This window comes from Monopterus albus, unplaced genomic scaffold (assembly GCF_001952655.1).
Source record: "Monopterus albus unplaced genomic scaffold, M_albus_1.0 scaffold55.1, whole genome shotgun sequence".
NCBI classification, from domain to species: domain Eukaryota; kingdom Metazoa; phylum Chordata; class Actinopteri; order Synbranchiformes; family Synbranchidae; genus Monopterus; species Monopterus albus.
This window is the reverse complement of record NW_018127935.1, coordinates 1,601,348-1,620,031: the sequence shown is the minus strand read 5'-3', so window position 1 is coordinate 1,620,031 and position 18,684 is coordinate 1,601,348. Positions and strand designations below refer to the sequence as shown.

The following is an 18,684-nucleotide window of genomic DNA, read 5'->3' as shown; positions in this document are numbered from 1 at the left end:
CCACCCCAGAAACATTGCGAGCCATGATTTCCTCTGAGGCTGCTGAGAAGAGATTCTATCAAAGAAACAGGAAGCTATGCATTTCAAATACAGTGCCAAAATTTCTGAGGAGACAGATGAAGGAGGCACACACAGCTGCAATAAATTACTCTTCAGAATCAAACTATGGAAAATTTTAGATACTCTCCTTATCCTCCATGTTCTCTAATGGCATATTCACAGAGGTTTTTAGCTTAGTGCTGTAGTGTGACATTTGCCTTCTATTATATTATATTATTATAATAAAATGAATCAGGGAAGAAACTAAGCAAAAATCTGACTGGTGCTTTAGAGAAATGGCATAAAGTAAAGCTATCCAAGACTGTTTTGGGGCAGTTAAAACCAAAGTAATGGCCGATGCATTTGTGTGTGGATGAAAGGACAGTAATTACACCACAAAAGGGAGTCCTGGCTGGGCTCAGCAAACCTGTGATAATTATGTCTGTTAATGCAGCTTCTTCTTCCTCATTAGCTTCAGGGGCAGTGGTCTATGAGTAAATAATCTCTTGCTCCTTTCTGTGAATCCGGGGTCAGAGAGGGAAAAGGAAGGGGCGAGCAGAGTGACACACAGGGAAAAGCTGAATAACAGTTGATGCTTGACCACAAATAATGCAACCGCTCCCAGATTTACAGCAATGTTAGTGTTGAAGAAATGTACAGTTTTTTTGAGAAAATCAAACACTGTGTGGCTTTTGCATTTTCCTCTGTTCTTCATGCTTTTGTTTTCAAACTGTCCAGCATGGGCTCAAGCTGGCTATTAGCTCCTAACCTCTATCTTATACTCTGTAAACACAGCATCATGGCTCTAAAATGTGGTGAAAATTGAGATGCTTCTCTGGAAACAAATATTTGTGTGAGGTATTTTAGTTATTTTACTCCAAACCAAAGAGTACTTTTTGCCTTTTTTGTTGTAGTTTGTCTGTTTCATACAATGGCAAGGGCAAGACAGCAGAAATGCAGGACTACCCTTTCATATTTGTGCTTTAGTATTCATGCAGGGATGTCAGCACAGAGCTACAGCATGTCTGTGTCCTTGAGTTTGGTTAAACTGAGTGGCAGCACCAGCATTTGGCACCTCTCTTCCATTTCTGTGGGGGAGAATGTCTTTAAGCAAACTCACATGAGTAATTTCAACCAGAAAGGATGAAAATTGAATAACACAGTTAATGGATAGTGAACACAATGTTTGATTTAGTGAAATTTGCTCAAAAAACAGTTGTCAAATTTTCAAATTTCTGCCAGTTCTAGGTGTATTGAAGGAGCCATTTTTGGTCCATCATGCTTCACTTCCACCCTTCAGTGACCATTTAGTTAAAACTACACAACCCAGAAATAACACTGATGTACCTCCTCGCATCTAGTAGACACATGACTATGAATCATACATGTATCATACAAGTATTTCCAAATGTCCAAGCTCAAATAAAGTACTAAAGGTAATATTCCACATCCCACAATAGTTTGTTATTACATCACTGTTTGAGAGGAGATTTAAACGAGAAAACATATTAGCACCTTTAATCCACCATAACAAAAACAAATTACAAACAGACATGAGATAAATAATAGGCAAATTAATTTAAAATGTTCCAAAAAGTTTTGGTTTTATCAGTTGCTCAAAGCATTCAAATTAATCCTTTTGCTGAGGTTATTGAACATGAGGAGAGGAAAAACAATAGAAATGATCCATAATTATATTCCTTTTAAGCAGAAATACACAAAGAAATTAAAGGAAAAACTAGATGTTGAGTGTTTAAGCTTGTTATGTTATGTGTCCTTGACAAGAAAGAAAAAGCCATCAAGTGTGATCCTGTGACTTACTGCAGTGGTGTTTCTTGTGTTACGCTCAGAGACGTGTCTCTCGGTAAATGACTCTGTTACCGCTGCATTTTCCTCGTGTAAGACTATCTTCAGTAGGTGTATCATCATTCCTAAATGATGAGATAATGAATGGGCAAGCACAATTTATTTATTTATTTAGTTGTCATGGTCTATTAAGAAGTCATCATAAATATTTTGTTACTTAAAAAAAACAACTGCAGTATCTTTTAAAAGGACATTTATCTGTCTGTTGATGAATATCAGTTGGGTTTGTCCAAGGTCTTCAGTCTTTCTGTCCAGTCTATGATTTCGCAAAAACACGATGAACTGACATGGATACAAACCACGTCCTTCAAATATGTGTAAGACTTCATGACATTCACATTTTACCAGTAGTAACTTGTAACAGTTTGAATTTACTTTAATTACAGCAGTTATAAAACAGGCACATCTTGAGGACAGAAGGGATGTGACAAGGGGGCAAGAAACGATCTGAGAGAATGAATGAATGACAGAGAAAAGAAATTAGAAGCATTTTCCTCCAAAGATGAGCTTTCATTCTTCCATCCAGATGGAAGCTGTGATGCGAGTGCTTTACCCAGACAGCACGGCTTCATCTGCTAGTCCCCATTTAAACAATTGTCTCACACTTTATCCCCTCTCTCCTAGATGGACCATGACCCTCGCAACCCTACTTACATCGCCTCACAGGGCCCGCTTCCTTCCACTGTGGCCGACTTCTGGCAGGTAAAACTCATCTTCTTTAACTGGTGTTTGTCTTTTACCTTTTATCGTTGTGTTTCTCCACTGCAGAGGGTTTGGAAGCACCACAACAGAAGTGCACTGTGTTTGACCTAGAGGTTTTGTGTGGTTTGCAGGTTGGTCTGTGTTTTTGATGTCTTTTTCTTGGTCCCAGAAAGGAGAGTCTAGAATACTCTTTGGTCTTTCAGCAATGGTTGAATTTTTCAACGTAGTATAAATGTAGAAATGTATCCCTAGTTTGTGCCTGTCATGTATTTTCATTACATTTGAGTCACAGAACTAAGCATGTGATTTTCCAGAAGGCTCAAAGGCACTTCTAACGGTCTGGATGAAAAAATATTTCAACTGGTGCACAAAAGAATATTTTTTAACCCATTTCACAAGTTGTGACTGTATTTTCTGATTTCAGGCAAGAAGAAACTGCACATATGTCCTTGCTCAATAAAAAATCAACACAGAGACATGATACAAACATCTGACACTCATGTTTTAATTTGTCTTCTGTTTCAAAGTAGCCAGGTGACAGTGACACTGTTAACTGCACTGTGTCTGACCTGATGGTTTTGTCTTTTTCTAGGTACAAGAGCAGGGTGTCTAGAGTACTCTTTATTTGGTTTTTAAGCAATGGTTGAATTACATCCATGGGTATGTTGCTAACAGGAACTGCTAGTAACTAATCCAGCATACTTTTAATGCTGCCAGTGTAACTCAATCCAAATCACAGAGGTACTAAGACAAAGAATAATTGTATTTAGGAAAATTGTATGTTTAACTCTGTGCCTCAAATGTAGTAGTAATTCACAAGAGGCACAAGGTTACAGATGAGGTAATGCTACTACTACTACATCATATGTACTAGGAACCTGCAGCTTTTATTTGTATCTAGTACACAGTCCTGATGTTTGCTCATATTTGCCTGTTTCATGGCCTTTGCAGTCATTTCCTTGTCCATACGTACATATCAGATGAAGCTGCCATCAATCACTGTTGATGATGTAAATGATGCCTAGTCGGCAAATGACATTCATATGTGTTAATAGGACAGCACTGTAGTCATCAGTGGACCTCCATATGGTGACCAAGATGTAGAAGCATAAATCCTGGCAAACCAGCTGCTCCTGCACCCTGCACTCTGCATGTACTGAATCAATACTCACTTTGTATCATTATTATAGAGTTCACTTTGCATTAGCACAGACATTAGAGCCTGTTTGTCACCAGGGAAGGGTGGCACAGCCAAATTTACTCTGGATTGGTCTGGTTCTTCAAACCAAAAGGCATATAGTTAGTGAATAGTTAATCACACTTTAAAGACAAGAAAAGAAAAACACCCAAACTTGCTCACAGGCTCTGGCCTCACATGGTGTTAGTGTGATCTAAAAATGCGCCTTAATTGACTACATACAGTCAGTGACTACAGCTCAAATAGGAATTAAAGGTGGCCTGTGTTTAATTTGTACATTTTACAGTGCCTCAAATGCAAAAGTTGATAATTATCTTTATAGTCAATTGAGCTGTGTTTTGTTTGCCACTTTTTTTTTAAATTTGTGCCAGAGGAATGCATGCATATCCATTATCTAATACAATGTGCTATTTAGCCTTGAACAGCAGAAACTAATGGAAAATTAGACCAATTGACTGACACACTAAACATCAGTCCTGTGTCTGGAACAAGTCATTCATTATCCGCTATGGTTAATCTTGGACTGTGGCAGGAGGAAAATCACCCTCTCTCCCTCTATTAAAAGTAAACAAACAGTGAAAACACTGGCGCTCTCATGAAAATGGACCTTGCAGGAGGCAAATCTTTTGCTCTGTCCTCTCTAATCCACACAGGCCTCAGGCAGCACTCTGAAAGGCAACTCTGCTCTAATCCTTCGCTCCTCATTCCTTCGTTCCTTCCTCCGTCAATCTCCATTCCTGCCATCTCTGGCTATTACCTTAGCTCTGCTGGAGCTTGTTTTCTTGTTCAATCTTTTTAGAATTCAATGCAAGAACGCCAATCAGCATGAGTTCACAAAGCAGCAATATCTGTCATTTTGAGGCTTTTTTGCTATCGTGTATTCTATATAAGTGATGTAGTAGATGTTTTTTGAGCCTGGAAATCATTATCACATTTAAAAAACATAAAGATGACAGGCTCTGTAACTGCTTTACTGGCTGAAAATTGACAGTAAAAATATACTTTTTCCTCATTACCTTCAAATATTTGCCAAACCTCACTAGTCCAAATTGATAGTACTTCAGCGCATTATCCCCGTGCCTAATCTCATCACATCCATGCACAGTTGGCACAGTTGGCATGTAATGTGTGCACTGGGCTGGATCACAGAAGCTTGTGATTAGTGTATAGTCAGGGTCATTGTGTTTTTATAGCATTCATAAAACCCACTTTTCCTCTTGATTTTCCTAATGACAGCTGTGGCCCTGTATCTTTTTCCCAAGGACACATTAGATTGTGATAAGATAAAATGAAGCAGCAGTGCAGTAGATGCTGTTATCAGACAACTGAGGGGGCGACACATGATGCAGCCTCCTGCTGCTTGACTCAATATTTATCATTTGTCGCATGCAAAGAGGTGACATTTATTAATACTTTCTGGATCAAGATTAAGAAATCAATTTCACTCTAATACAAGGCTGCCAAGTAATGTTAATGTGCAATATGGTGCAGCTACTGGCAGAGTTCAGCTGGATATTAGTGCTATTATAATGTCTTACAAATGCTCGTGAATTGTTTTTTTGTTTTTTTTTCTCACTGTGTTTGAGGGATGTCTGACATCTCTCTTCTGGTGTGTAGATGGTGTGGGAGAGTGGTTGCGTTGTCATCGTTATGCTAACCCCGCTTTCTGAAAATGGAGTGAAGCAGTGTCACCACTATTGGCCTGATGAGGGATCTGACGTCTACCACGTATATGAGGCAGGTCAAACTGAAGTTACAAAGCTTGAATGGTGTCAAGTTTAAAATTCAGGTTAATAAATTATATTGGGGTAATGGTAGGAATCTCATAATTTTGAAAATGGCAGTGTTGGTATGAAATGTAGCATGGAGAAAGGTAGAGAGGACCAAACAAAATGCAGACAAGAAGGCTTGAGGAAAAACAGGTAGCCATTTATTTGTCATCTCCAAAACTGATAAAGAAATTAAACACACTGAAGGAAAAACTTTTAACATGACTCTTCAATTAAGCTCAACAAATTAGAAGTATGTCAACACTTTACTGATGCTCATACCTGCTATATCCATACAGAGCCTTCCTTCTCAGTTTAGACTGGCCTAGCAGGTGGGAACCCTTTAATGAAGACCCTAAAATATTATATGTTGTGTCATTTCTTTAAAACCTTTAAAACTAATTAAATAAAAGTTGAGAATAGCAGCAGCCCTTTTTATTTTACAGCCCAAAGCTTGTCTATCCTCCTGTCTTTCTGAATAAAAAGCCTTAACATGTGGACAGAAAACAGGATAGCTTAGTGTGGTCGGTTAGGGAATAGGTGCTTCCTGATAGCTGGGTACATATAGTACCAAAACTATCCACAAACCACTAGAGGCAAGTCGGAAGATTTTTGTAATTTGGGTGAAGCAATCGTTCTTTGGTCAGCGTGGATGGTATAAAGATGTAATACATTTTCTTCCTATCTTTAGGTCAACTTGGTGTCTGAGCACATTTGGTGTGAGGACTTCCTGGTGCGGAGCTTTTACCTGAAAAACCTGCAGACCAATGAGACGCGTACCGTCACCCAGTTCCACTTCTTGTCCTGGATGGATCGCGGAATCCCCAACTCAGCTAGGACGCTGTTAGACTTCCGCAGGTAGAGTGAAGACCCTGCCATTTGACACCAGGCACTGCAACTCAGTGAATTTCAGACAGATTTCCACCTTTACAGCTGCTCTTTATCCTGAGCTTTTGCCTTCATATTCTGTATTCTGTCAGCATCTTTCTGATCCAGCTCCCTTGTGCCTCTCTACCTTTTGGTGACCTAGAGAATGGTTGTTCTAATAGGAACTGTGTTTCTGTGCTATCCCCTTTGTCCTGGGCCTATTTCCCTCACTTTCCTTCAGCACATGTGATGCAGAAAATTAACAGCCCTGCACTGCCTGGCTTGGCTTGGGAAGAAGAGAAAAGTTAAAAATAACAAACCCCTAATTCAAATACCCAATTTAATGAGAGTTATCTTACTAAAACCATGGGAGAGGGAGAAAGCTAGTGACTGAATAACCTCACTATGCTCTTCATATAATGTGTTCTGGCAGAGGAGCAGCCATGGTGTCTCTGGGAAAACCCAGGGGGGTGTAATTTTTCTTCTCAGAAACATTACACCCTCCTGAGACCTGAGAAGAACTGGACCCAAACACAGACAGATAGGGACACAGGCTGGAAAATGAAGCTTAACAGTTTAATAAGATAAACAAGAAAAAACATGGCTTACATAGAATCCAGGGTGACTAAATTGAGTACAAAATAAACAGAGTTCAGAGTTCAAATGCAAGTGTGTAACAAAAATCAATCCAGGAAAAGCAAAAGGTCCTAAAAGTCAAAGATCAAAGCCAAAAAAACAGAAACCGAGCCAAGTCCAAAAAACAACACAGGGAAAGTTCTAGGGAAGTAGGCATAGTCCAAAATGGGTAAATAAATCCAGACAGGGTGCAGATGTGTCAGGCGGACAGCCAAGGGATTAAAGGATCTGGAGATCCCAGGCAGGCATCAGGAAGTCTAGAGAGCTGAGGAACAGGGGACCCCAGATAGCATGGAGACTGGAGAGTGGATGAACAGAAAAATTCAAAAGGGCCGTCACAGGACCAGACAAGAAGCAGAGGTTACTCAGGAGGGCACTGACATGGATGAGGTTTCTTCTGGAAGATGAGTATGAAGCCAAGGGTGAAGGTCGAATCCCTGTAGAGGACAAGCAGGAGGCCTACTGCAAATGAAACCCCTCTGGAGGATGAGCAGAAAGGCAACTGCAAAGGCAAGAGCTGCAGTGACATTTGCAGTGGAGTCCAGAAACAAAGACTCTGGAGCAGACAGAGCATCGACTAGGGAGACCAACTCTGGAGCTGCCATGACACCAGTGGAAGAAGCTAGCCAGGGGTTGCTGGAGAGGTCAACCTAGACAGGTACTTCAAAGTTGGGAAGATGCTGATCAATAAGGTCAAAGTGGAAGCCCACTCAGAGGCTGTGGGGACATCGACCAGGGAGCTCAACTCAGGAATGAGAAAAGAGGTGAGGGGGCGTAGAATGGGGACATCGGCTCAGGAGCAAACTCAAAAGCTAAGGGGGGTCGATGGAGGTAATCAACTCAGGAACGGCGATGGGGGAGGGCGATTTGGCAGCAAGTTTGGGAACCAGTTCAGGAACAGGAAGACAATGATGGCATTGCTACCAGGCCTGTGACTAAATGGGAGTGAAGCTGGCTGTGTAGTTTAGCAGACCAGGTGCTAGCTGGAGGTGAGGCTGGCTGAGGGCTAGAAGGCCTAGTCACATGAGAAGCTGACTGGAGAAAAGACTGGACATCCAGTACTAGCCAGCTGGGAAATAGGCTGGAGAACAGTACACCCAGTGCTAGTTGCAGGAGAAACAGGCTGAGAAACTGAAAAGCAATTGTGAGGCTTGGACGGGCTGCTAGCGAGCTTAGTACCAGCTGATCAAAAGGCAACAGGGCTGCTAGTGTGTTCAGCGCTGGCCACACAGGGAGCTGACTGGGAGACGGGGCAAACAGATGGCTAGCAGGTTCCGTACTAGCCTCATGAGGTCAGCCAGCCACAGGGAGCCCTGTACACTCACCCAAAGAGAAGCTGTCATCCTAATAGAAGCCGTATTGGCAAGATTCTACTATAACGTTGCTCTAACAAAACATCAAACTGAGTTGAAATGGATCCAAATGCACACAAATTGGCCAGTAGGCTGGTAAATGAAGCTAAACATTTGATTAAATAAATAATATAAAATGAAGTAAATAGTGCAAAGACCAGAGGCAAAAAGGCAAAAACAAGGGAAAATACAAACATGAGATCTAGGAGTATGAGGAAAGAGGCACAGTTCAAAATCCAAAGAAAGTTCAAAATAGGTAAGTAAATCCAGACCTGGGAGAAAACACGATTAAATTAGGAGCACTAGTAACAAAATGGCTGAAATGTTTAGACTTCAGGTAGAACTCAAGATGAGGAACCAACGAGGAAGAGGCAACAGGTGAGCCAAGTCGTGCGACCGGGAACAGAGGGCACGGGAAGGTGTCCATGAACATCTAGGGACTAAATGAAGGAATGACAGTTCATAGAAGAATCCCAAAAAAAGTAGGTCAGGAAAATGTTGGCCAGAGACGTAACCAGGCCTGGGATTGCGACAGAGGCAGAGAAAAAGCTCCCGAGATGACATAGATGCCTCTGATTTGTAGATGGAAGTCTGTCCCTCCAGTGTGTAGTATACTGTAGATGTGAGAAAAGAGAGGTACAGTGTTATCAAGTCATCTATTCCTTGCAGAGTTGGTGCTATTTTATTTGTTTGTTTTATTAAACTGGGTGTAGCTTGCAGTCACTTCTACTTAGTTGTGATGCTGTTTTGAGCTGTTTTTGGAACTTAAACCTCTCAAGTCAAGTCACATCACATTTTTATTATTAAAGCCCAATATGACAAATTTGTCTCAAGTGGCTTTATAATCTGTATAATGTACAACACCCTCTGTCCTTAGACTTTTAAATCAGATAAGGAAAAACTTCCCAAAAAAAACTTTCAATGAAAAAGAAATGGAAGAAACCTCATGAAACAAATGAATAAAAATGTGTGTGTGGGGGGTAGACAAATAAGAGTGGGACTCCTGAAGAACAAGGATTCAGATCCAGATTTCTGAACTGACACCCACAGCCAGAGGAGTGGGAGGTCCAAGGATGGCGATGGTCCAGCACAGAGAACCTGCGTGACAGAGAGGACAGAGAGGAGAAGAGAGAGAGAACGTGCTTTTGTTTAATCAAACTGGTTGTAGCTTGCAGTCACTTCTACTTAGTTGTGATGCTGTTTGGAGCTGTTTTTGGAACTTAAACCTCTCAAGTCAAGTCACATCACATTTTTATTATTAAAGCCCAATATGACAAATTTGTCTCAAGTGGCTTTATAATCTGTATAATGTACAACACCCTCTGTCCTTAGACTTTTAAATCAGATAAGGAAAAACTTCCCAAAAAAAACTTTCAATGAAAAAGAAATGGAAGAAACCTCATGAAACAAATGAATAAAAATGTGTGTGTGGGGGGTAGACAAATAAGAGTGGGACTCCTGAAGAACAAGGATTCAGATCCAGATTTCTGAACTGACACCCACAGCCAGAGGAGTGGGAGGTCCAAGGATGGCGATGGTCCAGCACAGAGAACCTGCGTGACAGAGAGGACAGAGAGGAGAAGAGAGAGAGAACGTGCTTGAGGGAACAAACACAGGGTTAGAGAAACATGGTTTTCTTGAAGTTTGCAGAAATCCTGTGGACAGGACAGTGTATACTGTACTGTACATGACTAGGTTTAACAGATACATAGATTCATAATAGGTGCTCTCCTATTACATGATTCAGAGCTGTTAGATCCACACCATGTACTGTTCACTCACGGGTTTTCACAGTTTCAGCGAACTTGGTATTTTGCGGTTGCCAGTGTCATTTTTGTGATGTTGCAGCTAGTAATATGAGCCCAGTTGCATAGTCACAAAAGTGATCATTGGAAACTGTGTCTCCTCAGCCAGGCCTGTGCACAAACTGTCTTTCTCCCACTCCTGACTCTATCTCTCTCCTCCTCTTCCTCCTCTTTCCTCTGGCTTGCATGGGAACTCCACCCATCTGTATATGCCTATAACTGAGGGCATATTTTGATTTTAATGACAAATTTGCAAGTGTAAAAATATCTATTTGCCATTTAATTTCCTGTAAACATAAAAAATAAAGATAAAACAGCAAATTTCTTTGGCAAAAATAATCAGTTGGTCACTGAAGATGTCCATACTTTTACCACATTGTGATATTTAACTGTTCATTGCATTTATTTAAATAATAAAGTCGAGCTGTAAGTCATTAAAGACCTTCATCATGGCAAAAAGAAATCTTAAAGCTCACAGTGGCATAAAATTTCAAAAACTGAGCTTAAATAAACAAAGAAACCAGGGAAAATGGAAATATATCAAAAGAAAATATTTCACTAATTAGAACTGTTTCATATAAAATATGTATCATAATATATTGTAGCATTTTTAATTATATGTAATATTTTATAAGCCACAACTTATTTTACCAATAGTAGTAACGGTAGTAGGAGTCATTGTAAGTATTTTAGATTCATGCAGAATGATTTATACTGATGTTTTTTCACATCTTCCTAAAATATATAACAAGTATTAAAAACATTATTTGGTATTTAAAAACATTTACTTCTCATTTTGTCGTTGAAAGGTGAAAATGAGTGAAATGGAGAGATGCGGAAGCTCTCGGTGTAGTCAGTTTCCATGGCAACAGTGGGATGTGAAAAGGCTTGTTGGCCTTCACCGTGCCTGTGGTGTAGAACATTCATAATTGGCCAGGGTTAATGCGTCGGCGGTCGGCAATCACAGCATCACACCACCACGTCCATCACCCACATGTCACAATAACGCTGTCTGAAATGATGCTCAATTTATTTACATGATGCAACATGGATCTCTCTCTCACTGTCCTGAAATTAAAGGGCTTGATTGACTGGAGGAAGCATCTCTCAGGGTTCTGTTTGTTCCTTGGATTATTGCAGCTGTTAGTTTTGTCCAGACCTCAGTGCAGGAGTCCCTCATGTGTCACATTTGCTTTAATTGTTATTGTTATTACTCAGAAAAAAGAAGCGATTCTGTTCTACATTAAGATGTACCAGCTTGTGCATGTAAGACAACTTGACATCTAGCTAACAATAACATCCAATTTTCTCTCTCTTTTTTTTTTTTTTTAATTTCAGAAAGGTTAACAAGTGCTACCGGGGTCGTTCTTGCCCGATAATTGTTCACTGCAGGCAAGTACAACTATTTGGACCTTCTGACAGTGGCAGAATAGTGTTTGTCATGGCCTGTGTGTTGGAAGATAGAAGCTTTTTAGTTAAACCCCTCTCAGCCCATTTACTCTATCTGTGTCCACTAGAGCTGCTGTTTATTCCACTGACTGTGTCTGTGGCACAAAGACACTTAGGCAGACACTTTCATTTCCTATTTGATTGAATTAGTTAACTGGCCTTGATTGATTTGTATTGAACACCAGGTATCTGTCTGACCACTTTTAATAGTCACATCGTGTTAAGTCCGTCATGGGGTCAGGCAGCCCACTCTCCCTCTCAGGGAGCTGTACATACTGAGTGTCTAGCAGTGAATTAATGAAGCACTGGTGCTCAGGCCGAACTCCTGTTTTATTGGCCTTGCCTTTATTAGAGAGAGGTGCATGCCTTGTTTGCAATTAACATGCAGAGCCGTTGAATGGCCGCCGGGCACAAAGGGAGGCTTTTCATAAGGCTATCTCTGGAGTAATGGAAAAGCAAGGCTCTCCAAAAGCTATTCTCGCACTGCTCCTGGCCTCTCCACCTCTCCACTGCTCCTGAGGCGCATGCATTTAAAAGCCTTTGTCCCCAGTGTGCCTCCGAAGCCATTCCCCTCTCCCCCAGTAGCCAAGCAAATCGCAAGACCACACATGCACTCCTGTGCAAAGGTTTAACTTAATCACATCTACCGGAACATCAGATATTCAGATGTGCTCAGGTATTTGAAGATAATATTAAGGGGTAGAATAGATTCTTGCTAATTAAGGTGTTTATCTGAAGTATCGGGTTTTGAGCAGTGTGTAGTTGTATGTATAGACTAATTTGTCTTTAAATATACTCCACAGTATCTCAGCAGATGCAGATGTAAATGAGCATTTTGTTTCCTTGTAAAAAAAACCATATACAGTTCTGCCAGTTTAATGATCGCTCTCTCTCTCTGACCCTCTGCAGTGATGGAGCTGGCAGGAGTGGGACTTACATTCTGATTGACATGGTCCTCAATAGGATGGCTAAAGGTAACGATCAATGACTTCCCTTTCACTCTTTCTGCTTGTGCTGAAGCGTCGCCCTGGCAACGCTAAAGCCTCTCATTTTCCACAGAGGGTCTTGGGGATGCATTAGAGGGTGACTTCTCTGAGGCCTGGAAAGGCGACGAAGAGAGGCAGACATGGGCGGGGGGGACAAAGAGAAAACAGAACATGAATGAATTTGGATTGCACATAAAAGGGAATTAAATGTGTAAAGGAAAAATACATTTAAATGTTGCTCCAGTGTTAAATTAATGTTTAATGAGAACATTATGTTTATTATTGCTTTATTCTTATTCCTGTTTTACACACTTGTAAACTTGACTGCCTGAGATCATCCTGGATAGTACAAATCCAGACATGCAGGTACAATTAGTTTTCTACAATTTTGAGTTGAGTCAGTCCCTAGTTGGCACCATATTATCCAAAAACACAGTAAGACTTGGCTGATATGGACATATATTGGCAAAAAGAACATACAAACACACAATATAAATATCTATAAAATTAAATAGGTAAGACTAGCTACTTGAGAAGATCGTTGTGGTGTTGGTGTATCATTATAGGTAAACCAGTTATGGTTTCACAGGAACCTACTTTGAAAGCTCTTGTTTTTAGCTGAATCTCAACTCCAACAAGGCTGGAAGAAGTAAATGCAGTTTGGATGATTAAACAGGTTTAATTTAATTTATCTATTGAGTTTTTTTGTTGTTTTTTTTTGCAGTATCTAACTTATGAACACTTATGGTTGCACAGGAACTGGGTTCATCCAAAGGCCGCATTGAGTCATTTTAAAACCGTAGCTTTGCCTGCCCCCTGCCCTTTGCCCTTTGACTTCTGGCTGTTAGCTTCACTCTCTGCACGCCCCCCCTCTGTGCCCCAGCCCCACCAGAAGAGTTAAGGACAGCCACCTCTGATGCAGACCTTCCCTTCTCTGTCTATACAACCGTAATAAGCCTGACCCATCCTGATAGAGTTCATGTAGTTTAGTGATGAGTGTGCTGTTGTCCATGGTGATGAAAGGTGCCACCCAGTCTCTTTTTAACCTTTTGTTTCCTGTTCCAAACCTGAATGTATAAAATGAACATAATCTTGCTCGCCAAATCTTTTTTATCTGCTTGAAAAGCCTCTCCTCAGCTTAACTTTGGAATCCAGCCCTTCTGAGACATGAAAGTCTTGTCGGAGCACTGGAGTACTCCGAGTCCAGCTGCATTAAATCCTCCCTTTTCTCGCTCTCTCACCAACACACACACATACATTTTCACTCTTGCGCTGTCTCACTTTCAAAAGCATCTTCAAAGTTCAGTGGCTCTCTCTCCAGTTTTGCTCTCTGCCTCAGATGAGTTCTGGTGTGCTTCATAAAGTCCATCAGCATTAAAGCAGAATGTGATTTCCCGATTAACATCAGCCAGAACAGACACGACGCAACAGCAACTGATCACTGTTGAAGGCGAGCAGCACAGGTTAATCACTGGTATGGCTGCAGCAAAGGCAATAAATCGACTTTAGATCTATATATAACCTAAACCAATTTTTGAGCAAGATTCTCACAGAAGATATTTTCAGTTCATTATTGCACATTTCCAAGACCCCAAAAGTATCCCTTTGCATATTTTATCAAGAAACAGTCTGTGGCTCTCGTCCAAGTCTTTCGAGGGATGAATGTAATAATTTTCAATCGCTGTGCTGTTCCAAAGGGAGCCCAGTATAAAGAGAGATTGACAGATGTGAGCTGGATTACGCCACAGCTTTGAACTCAGTCCAATTTTTGGTCTGTTGCAGGTGCTAAAGAGATTGATATTGCCGCTACCCTGGAGCACTTGAGAGACCAGAGAGCTGGCATGGTCCAGACAAAGGTAAGTTCCCCAGCTTTGAGTGAGCAGTGGGGGTGGGGTGTTAAGGGGGAGGAGAGGGGAAGTGGGCGGGAGGGAGGAGGGGCTGTAGTCATTCAAACAGATGATTGTCTGCTTTATGTGCATAGGATCAGGGGAAACTGCTTCAGGATTACAAACTCATGGTCTTGGAAGATAATAACGCGCTGTTCCACATACAGCAGTATCTCACAAGACTGAGAGAACCTGACCAAGATCTTCTGTTGCAGAGACATTTTGTCTCATGACACTGCAGCATTTTAAGATTTTCTCTTAACTTCTATGACTTGAACAAATATTAAAAAGATACTTTTTAAACCTAAACTGTTCCATATACAGCTTTTACATGCTGTAAATTGCACAGTTAATAAAAAGGGGAATTAAGAAGATGCATAACTAGGGTGTCCACCAAGGATTATTTTCATTATTGAATGGATATTTAGTCATTGAAATATCCTAAAACTTTTAAAAGAAGAAAGAATATTTAATTTCTCAATATCGAAGGTCTCTTGTTTTGTCCTTCCTACAGTCTAAAACCAAAAGATATTCCATTTTCAATTTAAATAAAAAAAAAACAACGAAAAGCAGCAAATCCTCACATCTGGGAATCGGGAAGCAGCTATCGTTTGGTATGTTTGCTTGAAAAATGACTGAAACCCCTTTAAATCAAATATCAAAAATGTTCTTTCATGTTGATTTCAGTTTCATATTTCTGAATGTCAGCTAATACCGTCCACACTGCTGTTTAAATTCATCCATCTCAGCAGTTTTGCCACAGATGAATGCTCCATCTCTAACCATTTCAGGAAATACTTTAGGATGTGTGCAAAGTATTTCTTCTCACACTCTGTAAATAACAGTAATAATAATAATAGAGTAAAGAAGTCAAAGAAAGCCTCATGCAGTGGTGGGAGATAGTATTTATGGAAGCTGCGTGCTACCAGACTCCAGTGTTCCTAGATGGTTCATTAATGCTGCTTTTACAGCCCTTCTCTGTTCAGCAGAGAAAAGCTTTTCAAGCACTCTCTCTTTTTCATTTCTGACAAGTCTAAGTGAAATTATATTGTAATATTGTTGATTCCACTTTGTGGCTTCATGCTAGGTATACACAGAAATTAAATTGTAATGAGGCATGAAATTTAGAGTTAGGTTTCTAGGATTGGACAGAAAATTATCTTTTTTCCTTCATGATGTTGCCACTTTAATTTTATACATAAAAACATCGTTTCCTCTCTTGTTCCTCCTTTTGACTGACATCAACATGCAAACATGCAGTAATTACAACAATGTGTGACTCTTTTTGTTCTTGCTTACTAAATCATCTGTGATCTGTCGAGCAGAGATCGATCTCCCCCCAGTGGTGCGAATTTAAATAGCACAGATTCTACAGTATCTGATTTTAAAAAATATTATTTTATTACACAGAACTTCAAACTCAACTTGGGATTAGATACATGTACCTACAATGGCAGGCTGCATCACAAGATCAGAAGGCATGTAAAAATAGAAAACACGAACACTTCAGATAATCTCCACTGCAAAGAGAAAGGCATGGCCACCAGTGACTGCTCCATATTGATTTAACCTATCCTCAGGCCAGACTATGGCAGGCTGTGTGATGACACATCTAAAGACTGCTCCCTCAAAACTCCTACGTGCCTTTTCTCTGTGAAAGGACCCCATGGCCTGCAGCCTGGGGAGAGGAGTGGAATTTTAAAACACCAGGTCCGTGGGGTAAACATCAGTCAGCTCCTTTTGCGCTCCTCAGGGAAAACTGAGTTGGATTCACAAACAAATGTACACACACATACACACACAGCACTGCAGCTTGACTTAAAAGCTCAATTTTCAGACACACCCAGCTGGATCGATGGTGGTGCCGGGTACGTGTGCACTCTGAGTTTAAAGCTCAGAGTGCGCTTCACCTTCACCTCAAGTCACAGGCAGGGTCAAGTGTGAAGGTTGAGGAGATGGCTCATTTTCCAATGGCATTACTGAGCAGTGATATGTCTGTACACACACTAAAACTTTCTTCTTCCTTCCCTGCCTTCTTTCCCTGCAACCCTCCCCCCCTTCTCAGGAGCAGTTTGAGTTTGCACTGACAGCCGTGGCAGAGGAGGTGAACGCCATCCTGAAAGCTCTTCCTCAGTGATGGCATCACCCCCCTTCCCCTACACACCCCTTCTTCTCGCTGGCTGAGCACCACTTTCCTCTGCCCACTCAACACTGACATCTCTCTCTGCCCTCCCTTCTCCCCACTCTTTCTCCCTCTTCTGTCTCTGCCCCCTCTTCACCTCTATATATACTGTATACTTATGAATGTTGTGCCAGATATCTCACCTGGATCTCGGATTCTCCAGTTTTGCCTCAGAGTACGACTGCTGATCTGTGTCGTTCAAGAGATTCAGGAGAGTCTGACTGGATCTGATGCAGGAGCTGAGATCAGCGCTCCTACTCTGAGAGGTTTTGTCGATATGAAGCCTGATCCTCAATAACTGTGATGTTGTTCCTGAACATACTGTTCTAGTGCCACTGACAAGATGTTTATGTGATGTCAAGTGAAGATTTTTGTTCCAAAATGAGCTATCTGTTAAAAACAGGTACAGTTGATTAGAAAGTGACTATTAGCACATAACCTGCAGATAACCCAATTAATCATTTAGTGTGAAGTGTATAAAAATAATCATTTCTCAGAGGCCAGAGTAACATCATCACTTCACATATTTGTTCTGGCTAACAGCCTAAACCATAAGATATTCAATTTGCGGTTGAATATAATAAAGAAAAAAAGCTAATTGTCATATTTGAGAAACTGAAACAGAGATTATTTGTAATTTTTGCATGAAAAAATGATAGGAAAGATGAATCATTTATCTAAATAGCTGCAGATCAATTAATCAAATAATTGACAAATCACTGCAGCTGTCCATTGTAGTACTTTTGGATGAATAGTATGTAAAGTAAATTAAGTACTTGTCTGTAAAAATCATAGTATTGTTCAAAATGTATCTCCATATTGGATACATGCAGCATTTTGGAAATGAACTCCACACATTCCTCCTCCTCTGTAAGCTGAATCAAATACTATGCCCGGCATCACATGTATAGATGTTACAGTGTTTGTGCGTGTTGTGTTTTGGGCTCAGACATCTCACTCTTGTGTCCAGATGTTGCTTGAAAAGCATCACAGATCGTGATTATTGCAACACATCAGGGGATTTTTTTTTTATTGCTTGTTGCATTGATTTTACATTTACCACAAATAGTTTATAACATGAATTAATATTAAATGTGAAACATGCCAACTGAGCTATGTGTGCTTCTATTTAGAAATACTGTCATCCTGGATGAGTAGAAACAATATGATATATCTAAGCAGATCATTAGAATAGTTGCTAAATTTGTTTGTCCCTCCATCACTGGTATATTGTGATATTTTGTGCAGCATAACAGATTATTCCTTCTATGTATAGATAATAAATGACTTTATGAATAGTGCTATCTGAAATATATACTGAGAGCTTTAATGAAAACTATATATTTTGTGTGAAAAGTAACAATCAGATTGATAATAAACCAGAACAGATTATATACTGCGTTGCTGTCCGGTGTTTACTGTTATTTCTGATACACTCGCTCACAAACAGGAGGGAGAAGGCTGTTCTCACACCGAAAGGCTCACAGTATAATTGAATGGTAGCCTTAGTTAAATCCCAAAGAAAAGCTGTATCATGCTCCCTGAGGGTTTGTATCCGGGAGAGACTCCCAGGTTTGTGCAGATGAAATGTTTGGCTCAGCAGCGCTGTCAGTGGAGACGGTAGCTGGGATTTGAAATGAAATCATTCTTGTATTTCAGCCACTGAGATCTTCTCACACTGCTACAGAGAGGAGGAGGCTCAGTCACAGTAAACGTTAGTCCAGGTCCAATTTAGTTGATATTTACTGAAGGTTGTGATGGTCAGCTTACTGGCATCAGGCAAGAACTTCTTAAAAATGTTAATTGCTTCTGTATAAGTGTGTGTTTTCAGTTATTTTAACCTTTTTGTCTTATTTAAAGATGATTGAAAGGAGAAAATATCTTATGTAGACATTTATTTTCACAAAGCAACAGTGTCACTCAGTTTCTGAGCACACCTGACGTGTA

At 40.4% G+C, this 18,684-nt stretch overlaps 1 protein-coding gene across 1 annotated transcript in view; it reads left to right on the top strand.

The window, feature by feature from the left end:
* ptprn2 (protein tyrosine phosphatase receptor type N2) overlaps positions 1-18,138 on the top strand; it is a 53,596-nt gene extending 35,458 nt beyond the window's left edge. The window contains exons 7-13 of the mRNA XM_020602314.1: positions 2,530-2,607; positions 5,423-5,542; positions 6,266-6,432; positions 11,573-11,626; positions 12,593-12,657; positions 14,452-14,525; positions 16,621-18,138. Coding sequence (XP_020457970.1) covers positions 2,530-2,607; positions 5,423-5,542; positions 6,266-6,432; positions 11,573-11,626; positions 12,593-12,657; positions 14,452-14,525; positions 16,621-16,692 — 630 coding nt within the window. The 3' untranslated portion in view covers positions 16,693-18,138. The remainder of the gene's footprint in view (positions 1-2,529; positions 2,608-5,422; positions 5,543-6,265; positions 6,433-11,572; positions 11,627-12,592; positions 12,658-14,451; positions 14,526-16,620) is intronic.
* The last annotated feature ends 546 nt before the right edge of the window (positions 18,139-18,684 follow it).